The sequence below is a fragment of the Falco cherrug genome, chromosome 3, assembly GCF_023634085.1.
Source record: "Falco cherrug isolate bFalChe1 chromosome 3, bFalChe1.pri, whole genome shotgun sequence".
Classification (NCBI taxonomy): Eukaryota; Metazoa; Chordata; class Aves; order Falconiformes; family Falconidae; genus Falco; species Falco cherrug.
The window spans coordinates 63,222,553-63,235,453 of NC_073699.1; the positions used below are offsets into that span (position 1 = coordinate 63,222,553).

The 12,901-nt window shown below is 37.5% G+C and overlaps 1 protein-coding gene across 4 annotated transcripts in view; it reads right to left on the reverse strand.

The window, feature by feature from the left end:
- Positions 1-12,901, reverse strand: part of SPIRE1 (spire type actin nucleation factor 1) — a 133,967-nt gene that overhangs the window by 73,484 nt on the left and 47,582 nt on the right. For all 4 annotated transcript variants that reach the window (XM_055704652.1, XM_055704650.1, XM_055704651.1 and 1 more), the window contains exon 3: positions 1,626-1,859. In XM_055704652.1, the coding sequence (XP_055560627.1) occupies positions 1,626-1,859 (234 nt within the window). The remainder of the gene's footprint in view (positions 1-1,625; positions 1,860-12,901) is intronic.

Below are 12,901 nucleotides of genomic sequence, written 5' to 3' on the forward strand. Positions count from 1 at the left end.
ATTTCAGGGATATATACCAGTGTAACTGAAGGAGTTCAGCAAAGTTTTCCAAACTTACCTTTTCCTCCTCACAGAAATAAAGTAAAAAATTTGCAAAATAATAACTTCTACAAGCCACTGCACTCAGCTTTATGTATACAAAAGAATTCATCTGCCTCTGCATTAAGGGAAACAACTTCTAACAATCCAACTTTGATTGTCCCACCAACTCACAACATTTTTTTCCAGACTAGGGGAAAAGAGGATATATTGCATGTTATCTTCTACATAACACCATACTGTTTGGAGCAGCTCCCATGGGGGCTTAGCAGGGTGCTGCTGACCACTTCTAGAGAAGATGCCTGGGTGACAGAGAGTGGCAGAGGGAGGAGAGAGCAAAGCACCTGCCCACAGCGAGGGCACCAACTCGTCAAGGCTGGGAGCAGCAGGGGTTTGAAGAGGAGACTACTTCATCCCTCCAGGCCCTCCCTGTCACAGGGAGCAAAAGGCCATTTCATTCATTTCTCCCTCTGACCATGCTTCTCTGAGGGAGGGTGGGGGGAAAAAAAGGCATTAAGCATTTAACATTATTTGTGATGCAAAGAGGACACCATCTCAAACAAAACTCCCTCCCATTCCAGCCTCCCATTCCAGCCTCCTAAGAGCTTCCCTCTTCACTGGCAACCCATCAGAAGTAGTGGGTTTTAATGTGGTCTTATTTCCGCATGCTAACATCTCCTGATGTGCTATCCAGGACACTCTTCTAGTCTCAGCTTCTACCACTACACTTTTAATTTCTGTGACACACAAAGCTTTTGGTCCTTAGACAGGACTTGCATTTATGAAGAGCAATATACAGGACTCAATCCCCTGGTACAAATTAACATATCATTTTTCCAAGCTGTGTTAAACTCTCACATGGTTATTTATGAGGTAAACCAATTATACAAATTTTGTCAAAATCCACACTTACTAATACTTTGTATGTACTAAGAGCTCATTGGGCTCTAAAACTTGTACTGAAGATTACTCTATAGAAAACAGAGGGTTAACCTTTTAAATTATTGTTCACGACAGCCTAGATAACATTAAAGAACTTCTTGCAATTAAAAATCACAAGCTAGATTTCCAAACCTCACAACTCAGGTCAAGAACTGCAACCATAATGATCATCAGTGAAATACTGTATCCTGACTCACTCCATACAAATAAGCTACTCTTACAAAAGCAGTTCTCTGCTTTAGTAGAGGAGGCTGGCAAAGGAATAAACTGATAAGGAATAATTAAGCTAATACTGCACTAATGAAAAGGTGAATTAATTGAAACAGTCCATGAAATATCCAAGTGTACACAAAGTAATTCAACATATGTTACGCTGGAAAACTAACTATGCAGTGCATGGATGAAATCAGGATATAATATTAATGGCACATCCAGTGATAAAGTTGATCATGGATTTTCTGTTGCTTACTGTCAAACATGAAAAAAGTACTGCGTATAATTTTTGCAAGCAAACCTTACAGAATGACCAAGGAAATCAGAAAATTATACAGCCAGCATCACACTGGACAATAACATGGAAAATAGAGTTGATTTTCTCACTGATAAAAACAGTGAAATATATAAACTGCCGCCCATTACTGTACCTTCATGACATCTTTATAGGAATGAATGGCCTCAACTTCCTCTTTGTCATCATCGTCATCCTCCACTCCTTCATCCAGAGCATCATATCCTTCATCCCTACTCCCATCTGTTTCTGTTGTATTAGTCATGTGGTCAATAAGCTGCTCCAGTGGAGGACTTAATTCCCGCTCTTCATTGTCCTTCAAACCATAGTCCAGGGCTTTATATATAATAATCCCTAGTGATTCAATAACCTATAAAAGTAAAAAAGAAGTATTTATTAACGCCATTTACATGAATAAACAGGTCAGTCGAGGAACACCCTTTTCTGGTGTTTGTATAACAAACTTAGCAACTGAGAGGGCAATAAACATCAAAATTAAAGAGAAAAATGATCCTCTAATACCTGTAGCAGCACAGAACATGCAAGAGCAGGTTATACCACATACCTACCACTTTCTTATTTCAAAGTTTGAAATAGAAATTCATAATTTGAAAACAAAGCAGGACCATTTTAGCTTATTTTCCCTTTTTCCTTCTAACATGACAAACCTCAAAGCAACGTTATTCTAGACTTTGTAAGACTATCTTACATGCACACAACCTTTCAGAGGGGAGGGTATGGGTGGGAAGAAATTAAAAGAAAGAATAAACTAATATGCGATGCCTCTCTCCTCCCACAAATTAATGACATTTGGAAACTGCCCTTCAATTTCTTCATCTCTTCATTGACCTGAGAGATGCCTGGACACAGCTGTGGACATCCCAGTATTAGCTCACTGAGCATGGACATCAGCCCACGAGAACTCCTTTGCCTGTTGTACATGTTCCACTGAAACTACCAACAACTGGAGGTCCTAGTAATGAAGCAGTACCTCAATTTTTCATTGAGCTTCAGGCTTCTTTTTTGTGCTCTGTCAAGAGCAAAGCAAACAGACAACCTCTTACTCAGTGTAAGCTAGCAAAAAAATGTCATGAACATCCCAAAATGCTAAATATACATTTTCTTTCTTGGTATTAATTATTTTCCTTACAAGTAATATTGAACCTTCTAGCATTATAAAGATTTAAAGAGATGGCATTTCAAACAGAGGAGTTTGGAAATGGGTATTAATGGAGAGAGAAGGGAAAATGGGCTCACAAGAGTAAACGACAAGAAGGTAATGTTGCTGCTGGGAGATCCTTGTCTGACAACAGAAGTAGGACTGGAGTTACTGCATCTCTGATCTTCCTTGTGTGTTGTGATGGCTGGCATGTCACAGAAATTCACAGACTCCAGTGCAGCAGTCATTGGCACTAGAGCAACTTTAATAACAGGAGCATTTCTAAACATACAAACCTTGCCATCAAATACCATTTTTTCTCATCTGGCTTCCAGCACCATTCTGATCAAGACACTTTTTAATGCAGAGTTTTGAAATTCTATTTGCGTAAATAGGACAAGACAAATGGATTCTTAAACCATTAGATTTTACTGTAGCAGCTTATTTACTTCAGCACAGCAAAATGTTTTTGGTCTGAGAGGCAGGAGGTTAGCAAAGATGTAAAATTATATCCTATTAGTTTACCTGGCCAATTTAATCAACTAGCTGTAGTCTGACAGCTTTACACTCACATACTTAATTCCTCTGTTGAGATTACCCTTCAGTGCAAAGTCACTTTGCAACACAGTGGCTAATAAATAAACAAACATAAAATCCAATACATAAAGAACAAACTTTTTGAATTTATTTCCAATAATTTTGATAACTTGATTCAATATAAATAATTTTCCTATGCTATTCTCCTGAAATGTGTTTATACATATTTGAAAAATATTCTTAAAAAGCAATTAAGTGGTTAAGCAAATTAATGAAGAAAAAATTGTCTTAATTTATTTAGTTCAAAGAATGGCTTCTGACTTGGGAAACGCTGGTGAAAGCAAAGTATACCAGGGAAGCATCACTGCATCCCCCAGTCTTCTGCCATGACCCATTCTGGAGACAGGACACTGCACCATATAGAAAAGAGCTGTAACTAATCAAAACTTACGATTGCAACATATCTGGCTTGCTGCTTAGAAAAGCTGTTTTGTCATAACTGACTTGTAAAACTTGTTAAAAAAAATCTGAAAATGTGAAAATTTCACAAAATAAAATATATTCCACTGGTAGACATGTGTATGTTTCCTGTAACTCAGGTTCTGAGTATAATCTCAACACACACCCCTTCAGCAACTGAAAGGGAACAAAGAATACCAAGTTAATTCCAATTTGAAGTAGACCTAAATAAAAACTAAGTACACAATGTAAGTAATTCCTAACTTAAATAAAACCTAAATTTTAAGGAACTTAGCATATGTGAGGAGGACTGAAATGTCCAAATTAGATGCAAAGAAAATAATGTCTTATGCCATGCAGCAATGGCTGCTGAACACAGCTTCTGCATTTTGCTACACCAACACTTCAAAAAACATAGGCGGGGGGTGGGGGTGGGGTGGGGGGGTGGGTATAAAGAAAGTGTGCTCTTTCTGTTTAGGAAGAGGATTAAGGCATTCAAAAGTACCGTGCCTAAAACTGGATGACAGCTGCTGCTTTCTTTGATGTATCAGCAGTGGGGCTTCTGCAGTTCAGTAATATGGTTTGTGCATTTTTACATACTGTGAACAGATTTCATAATACATGCAAAGCTGACACAATACAAAAGCCTCCAATGGCACCAATTCAGGCCTATACTTCAGTCTTTCAGCTCTTTATTTAGGAGTTGTGATCAAAACCATATTTATTCAGTGTCTGTTATTGTCACCGATTCTTCTTGCTGAAAGACAAAGCAGCAAACATCCTCACTAAGAAGCTTTGCTTTGACTTGCATTAAAACTGGAAATGTTCAGTGCTTTCATTAATACTGGTTTACCAAGGATCTTGTACAACTACACAAATATCAAACAAAAGTCACAGAATTGTCAATACTTCTTCACATGGACAAAACAACTAATGCAACTTCACCAAATCAAACTTCTGGGTCTATATAACTAGAAATGTAACATACAAGGTTAGACAATTGGCTCATGCATGAGTGCTGTCGCTTTGCCTGTAATATAAATCAAATACAAACAAAAAAGGAAAAGATTTTCACAGCTGAGTGGATGAACTGATAATTATGCAACTCAAAAAACTGCATATTTAGGGTTTATCTTTTTTTTAAAAAAAAACCTCATCAATTATTTACAAAGATGACAGTGGTTCTAAACTGCAGTGTTTGCTAATTTCACACAAAATAAATACTTCAGACACCTAACAAATGACAAGTACTGGCATTGTTTTCAATTGTATGTGAAAATAGAGGTACAGTAGGAAAAACAGGTAAGAAAGGACTTAGCAAGGCTCTTTTAAACCACAGAGTTGTACACTGACACACCAAAACAACTGTATGACGCTGAAGTGTCAGTGCTAATGATAAATGATGCTGCTTGATTCTGATTAAAAAAAAAAAAAAAAAGTGCTGCACCTTGAATTTTAGAACTCATTTGTTCCTGATTGATTTAAATTTTGCTGAAGGACCTGATCTTTGCAAATCAATCAGTGGCTAAATAACTTTAAAAAATAAACAAGGAAGTTGCATTATTACGCTTTACACCTTTTCACCAAGCTCTTTTGAAAGTCATGGCTTCAGACCAAAAATAAAAAAACAACCACCACCACACCAACGTTTCCCACACACTGCACTTGTACTCTGTTGTGTTCAAATCATTACTTTAAAGGGAATTCTGTCTCACCGTAAGTATTCTTTCAGTTCCTACACCAGTCCGGACTCGTATTATACTGTTCTTTTATAACAAGTAGTGATAAAGCTGCTGGAACACTTTGACTTCAAACACTATGCAAAAACAATATGCTCATGCTCCTTTTACACATGCAGCAAAAACAAAACCCAAACCATTCAGATTATTTTCATACCCAAACACTGCGTGGAACTTCCCATTCCGTATACCTTCCTCCAAGACATTCAGATACCCCTTGGAAAGGGGTTCATTAGGGTTTCAAGTCTTTTATATGACACAAATTATGTTAGTCCAATGAACACTGCCATTTTAACATTCTCAAACACTTCAAATATACAGCATTTGTATAGGAACCAAACATGTTTGACACTTGCAAAACTCTCAAGTGAAATTACTGTACTTCACCCTTTTTTTTTTTATTTATTTTGGAAAAGAATCCTTTTTTTCCGCATGAACATACATATATATATATATATATATGACTCTTGCTGAAGCATAGATGAGAACAGGCAGAATCCACACGCCATTCCCCCCGCTCGCCACACACAATAGGGTACTGTCTGAGCTTTCATCCCCTTCCTAGGCTTGCCTCAATTTTAAACAAAGCAACAAAGCCTAAGGACAGGCTTGTACTTACAGCAGCAAAGGGCTTTTTTTCAGCTCAAATGGCTGTCCCTCCCTAAAGTTCTCCCTTCCTCCAAAAGCCACTCAGGTTTCGTATCCCTAAATTGGAATTAAAGACGCCATAAAGCTTCAAGCTCCTAAGGTGAGTCAACTAACTTTGAACTTTCCCACAGGGGCCTCAGATATGCCAACCAGTCACAACAACATTTGCATTACTACTGCACTGTCTTTTATGAATTCAAATAAATATTTTATTAAAAATTTATACTACAATTATTATATTTAAGTGTTCCCATTTCTTACCAGCAGACCTCCAACACACCTTATGAAAGAGAATCACTCTGCCTTACGGTAAAAGCGCTGAAAGCCCTGAGCTGGTGTTAGCCATGGCACTCCTTAGGGCAGAGCTCCTCTCTGCCACCACCCCTGGTATTAAGCAGCACTTGGTCAATCTGCAAAGACTAACCTGTCCTGCTGCTGACTTGAATTCAGGCTGCCAGGAGCTCCATGCTGTGCTTCTGGAACCATAACGCAGAGCATAAACATATCCATAGACACCCCTGAAGTCAACAGTTAACGTATCTTAAATGTTCTATAATGTATTAAAAGAGGACACATAGAATCGCAAAAGCTTTTGTGATAAAATTCTGTAATGCAGTCCAAAAGGCAGGCATGTTAAAATTTTATGTAAACCCAAATGTCCAGCTAGATGACAGAGGGAGCAAGCTATTGCTCTGTTTTCATTTCCATTCAACAAATTTGTTGTTTCTTCAGTATCCAATTCTGGAACTGAAAAAGACCATACTTTTAGGAAGGGTGAACAAATAATGGGGTTAGGATAAACCAAAGTACACTTTTTGGTTATTTTCCTCATCCTTAGATGCCCTGCATAGCTCTCTAGAGTACCTCATGGAAGAGTACGTCTAAATAGGTTGCTATAAGAGATGCGTTGCTGTCACTGCATAACTTGGGTACACTGCTGTAGTTTTAACCACAGCATTCCCCAGTGGAAACAGGCTAGCATTACCCAGGTTTTAATGGCTGGGGACATTGCTAAATTTAAATATAACCTTCACTAAAGTAGAGCAACTTGCAACAGACCATCAAATGAGAACAGTGAAAAAACTTCCAGGTGCTTCCAGGTAAGCAGCAAGGAATCAAGAGTACTTCAAATGAATCAGATGAATCGCTCTTCCAAAGAATACAGCCATAAGATACAGGATTACTTCAGGGTTATGTTGGTTTGCTACTGAAATAACAAGATACTGTTTTCTGCAGTATAATGAGCCTCGGTATTTAAGACAAAAGAGTAATAAAAGCAATGCAAAAAAATAATAATTAAAAAGCAGTATGATGTGTCAAATAGAAAATGAATACAAAAGGAAGTTAAATACACCCTTTTAACAAGACTCAGTCTGTTTTAGATACATTCAGACTTGGGAAATTTTCTCTACCATATTCAGGGAAGATCTTCAAAATTATTTTATATTCATGAGCCTCTGAATGCACTAAGTGAAGAGACCTACTTACTGAATTCTTTTTACTATTTAGGTATCTATTAAAGCAACTCAGTGGAAGAACTCTCGATCAAAGACACAGAACAAACCTAAAACACACAAAGGGGATGCTAGCTTTTGGGGGGTTTGTTTTGTTTCTCCCAAAAGTGAATATGTAAAAATTTAAGCAGTTAAATGTAGTTGGACTCTGTTACTTCTAATAAAGTAGCAGTAATTTAACTAAGTTTATTAAGGCTCAAGTGTATTATAACTCTCCAACTCATGCAAAGGTTCTGATAATTATAGACATGGTTTTAGTTGTTCAAGTTTCACTATAGATACTATCTAAGAAGCACTATCATTTATTAGCATAAATGAAAGCAGAATTTATTCCATTGTATCAGCCTCAACTTACATTTTACCTCCTGCATGAAAACATAGAAACAAAACTCTCATTTTTTTTTCTAGTTTTGTTTATACAGTAAAATTCCCAAGATTAAGACAAAATCATTACGCTGTTATTAAGGAATTTATCCAACCTGAAGGAATTTCACCAAAGTGACAGTTTTTCCCCAGAGAAAAACAAAATTAAATTCTCTGATTTAACTGTACGGACTCCAGTAATAGCTGAAGCTCCACTAAAAGAATTAGGTGCAATAATTAAGTAACACAAATGGTGAAAGTCATTTGAAAGTTCTTAAATACCTCTATTCATATCACGGTCTTAACTACAGGTCATGCTATTCCGATCCCATTTAAGTAAATGACAGAGATGGTGATGACATTATGAATTCCAAGGTTGGAATACATTTGCTAAACAAATAGGCAGAATGGGTATACTGTTACATTTTCCTACTGTAGGCTTAAAACTGTCTGAAAACTGTCTTAAAATATTCTACCTATTTAGGATTTTAGGCACAGTATCTCATCTTGATTTTTTAAGAAACATTTTATTATCACAGTCCATGAAGAAAATTTGCACAAAAACTTCACTCAAAATCTTAGAAGCTTCAAATTTAAGTACATCAAAATTAAGTTCATGAAAGCTCCAATGATTATGGAAATGCTATTTCAAAATACAAAGATAATATGATTTTTATCTTAAGTTAAAGACACAAAATCAGACCATGTCACAAACTTGTTCTAGTCCCCTTCTCAAGTATACCAAAGCCATAAATTTGTTATTACTTTTCAGAGTAATGTTTATCACATATGAAGAGTTATTTTTTTAAAGAAAAGTTTCAATGTAGTATTAATCTCATAAATCAACAGGTAGTATTATTACACCAGAATTATTTAATACTACACCTATCCAATCAAATCAATCATTATTCTTTTCAACACATGTAACCCTTCAATATTGCTGACTTTATTTAGTAAAGTCAGGTCCAAACAAAGTTTTTGTTGTCTTTTTTTTTTTTAAATGATGAAATAAACATCAACACAGGGACAGACTTCTTTGTAGTACCTGTAGCGATAGAACGATGGTTTTAAACTAAAAGAGAGTAGATATAAGGAAGAAATTCTTTACTGTGAGGGTGGTGAGGCACTGGACCAGGCTACCCAGAGAAGCTGTGGATGCCCCATCCCTGGAAGTGTTCAGGGCCAGGCTGGATGGGGGTTTAAGCAACCTGGTCTAGTGGAAGGTGTCCCTGCCCATGGCAGGGGATTTTGAACTAGATAATCTTTATGGTCCCTTCCTACCCAAAACATCCTATGATTCTATTATTATAGATATAGTTTTATATAAAAATAGAAAGCTATCAGGTGAATGCCCCGAGTAAGCCAACAGAAGGAGCAAAGACCTTAGCTGACCACCAAAAACATAACCAGGCCACAGAAAATCCAATGGGGTCCAATTGTGCAAGAGACAGAAATTGCATTTGCCGTATCAGCCTTTTGAATAAAGCTTTATCCAGATTATATGAGAGTATCAGATTAACTACAGCAAAAGATTTTGTAGTGAGAGAGGGAAGTGACCAGCTCAAGGAAAACTGGTATAAAGTAGAGTGAAACTAGTTCAACAGCTCTGATCCTGAGAATTCATGTGCAACGGATTTAAATTTGTCTGATAATGCATACCTGCCTATGGTCTACAGACCTAGCCATAGAAGAAAGATAATAAAATGCTTACAGTAGCTTTGATTCAGTTCAATTTATGGTAGTCATGAAGCAATGCAAAATCAATGCCACCTTCACTCAAAATATCTACACTGTTCCACTAATCTACTCAAGAAGTCAGTCTGCATTAACTTCTCAGCCTTCCCACACTGATTTCATTTAAACCACTACAGTTGCCTGCTAAAGGCTTGGCCCCCATTTAATTAATCCAAAAATTAAAGTGAGTAAACACCTGCTGCAACATAAAACATTTCTCCTCCTGTGAGTCAAGAAATCTCTCACACCTATTTTCCCCAAAATTAACTACAAAAGCCAAGCAAACAAAATACCTGTGCAACGAAAGCTGTTCTTTTAAAAACAAATTCTTGATTAGTTGAAGTATTATATTTGCATGTATGTCATAAGCTTTCCAGTAGCAGCTCTCAACAGACTTCACAAAAGTTAGGCTGGTTTCACCATACTTCTCAGAGGTATGTGCGCATTTCAACCATTTCTCAGATGATGAACATCACTGAAACAGATGAAGCACCTGAACAAGTTCACATAGAGGTGGGAACATGACAATTCTTCTGGTTTAACTCTAGCTTTCCTAAATTCTGTCTTCCATTCCTGAAAAAATATGTCCTTCTGACTCCTAACAGACTTCTCTTATCAGTCAAACTGTCATAATTCCAAGATTCCACGCCTAAACTCAATGATGCCAAGAAGCAAGCCCAAATGTAAAAGCACAACAGGTCCTTTTTGAAGTGATGTGCCACAAAAGGCGGCTGACATACACTGCTGCTTTCAAGTGACTGGAGTATTAGTAACCACACACAAAGCAATACAAATTTAACGCTGCATATCTTAAAGGTACTGAATATTGACAGGAAGTCAAATAACCACCAATAAGAAGGTTTTCATCCGTACTGAAAGAGAAACTTCCAAGACCTCTATGGGATGCTGGCATTCATTACCTAGCCGCCCAAGACAAACCATGCTCAGCTACCTCCACTACCTTGTGAAAGAGCACTCAGCCATACCTAGGCAGATCCCTATACGTGACCTCTTCCGTGGAAAAACTAATGGGGATTCATACATATAGCCTGTAAACAAAAAGCTAAAAAAATTAAGACTGTTACTAAGAGGTTTTTTGTTAGTCAGATGTGCAAGGGAACATAAGTTTGACATTAAGGATGTAACTTGATCATGAAGTATGGTAAATTTTCACATGGACTATTGTGATAGTCCGAGTTACTAATATACCAGACAGCTATTCAGTTAGGTCACATAGAATGCATAACTATGTCATACAAACATTACACTGCAGGCTGACAAAGCCTCTGCAAAGCTCCCAATTTTGTGATATTCTTCCACATCCTCTTCCCCGTAAGCAGCAATGCTGGATACAGGCATTTGGATCACTGGCATTCCAACAAATACTTCTCAAAGACTGAATGCCTAAGTGCACATAAAACACCTTAGTAACAAGCAAAGGGAGTTACTGCACAATTACCTTCAAGCACTCACAATGGTCTCATTGGAAGGACTGGCATTTGCTAGAATAATTCAAGAAAGCACCAGCAGGTGCTGTTGACAAGTTATCTACTCATAACAACCTAAAAGCTTGACATGACTTTTTAAGTCTGAAATTCAGATACAATCATATAATGGAAGGCTGACTTAACCTAAACCAAAGAACAACAGAATGTGTGGCTGAGCCTTAGCAAAAAGCTTACCACCTGCTCTTTGGGCCCACAAAACCCCAGAGAATCTATTTATGAAATCCATCACTATTTCTACTTCCTTCTGAACAGTGAAATCGCCCCGAGAAAATCCATATTAAAACATACTTCTATCACAGGTAAAAGTTACTGATACATAGAACATTAAGTTTATAACCTCAGGCATGAAGTACCTTAGCACAAGATATTCTAGTACCTGCCAGTTCCCAAAGTCGTCAAAGTGCTGAAATGTCACAGTTTATTATTCTTAATGGGACAGCCATATTCCTGGATTATGAGTTGCTGAGCACTGTTTTATTGGCCTCTGCCAATAATGACAATATCTATGTATTCCAGTGCAGCGATGATAACAAAGCCTTGCTTACAGTCACAGTTCAGAAGTGTTGAGCTATTTTAAAAAAATCTGACATGCATTTAATGCTTAAATTAAAAAAAAACAATCACCACAAAACAAAAAACCAAACAAAACAAAACCAAAGCATCCTAAACTGGCTCTCTGCAGAAACCTGTATTACATAGACAGATTTTCTACAATGCTCAGCACCTGGCCTTCTAATAGAGTACAGATATTATCTAGGTAATTCATTTAGCTGCTTAGGTAGCAGCCAAATTATTAAATAACCATCCACTGGTGGAGAAGGATTACTTCCAACACTTATATCTATCAGCTACTTGGAAACAAAAAAAAGGGTGAAGTTTGTTTCTTTTTTTAAAGGGTATATGTATACCAATTAAGTAGATTTACTGGCTCAAAATCTATAGTGAAATTTTTATGTCCTATTCAGTGCATTTTGCACTGTTCAAGAAACTTGAGTCTCATAAAATCTGGCCTAAAAGAGCCAGTCCTAAGTCTCTCCAGTGCTGAGACCTAGTTAATGGTTGTGCTAAAGTTGGTTCCTTTACAAGTCACTCTCCCATCCTCCACCGAAGGAAAAGCAAGACAGGTAAAGCTGCATATTAGAGGTAACACAGTAGCAAGGGGTAGGGGGAACACCAGGGCAGAGTGACCTATCACATCCACAGGACGACTATAGGACAGCTCGAATGCAGTCCTACACAATGCATCCCTGGATCAAAGATTCCCAATAAGCTCCTCAAAGCTTCCTCGCTGGCTTGCAAGGAACAGAGCTGAGCTCAGGCACACAGAGAGTAAAAATCCCCTGGGACTTCTTATGCTTTGGAAATTATAATGCTGCAATATTACCCTGTCTTTCTAGCCACATTATCATCCTTTAAATGACAGAACGGGATTCCCTACCTGGAAAAAGAAAGTCAAGGCATTATGTTCATATGGTGGCGAGTTTCCTGACTCTGAAAACATCGCACTTTTTCTGTAAAATATCAACTACAATTCAGAGTTTAGAATTTCCAGGTAAGTCTTGTGACAGCACCTCTAAGTCAGAATATAGCTGCCTCCACAATTTTCTTAACACAGAAGAGCCAAAGATTTCAACCCTAAATTTAGTCTTATCTTTACAGCCCCAAACTCCCCAGCAAAATAAGCAGAACTGCCCTTCCTAACCACGTTGTAAAATACAGGCACTACCTCTTCCATCCAGTACTTGAGCCAA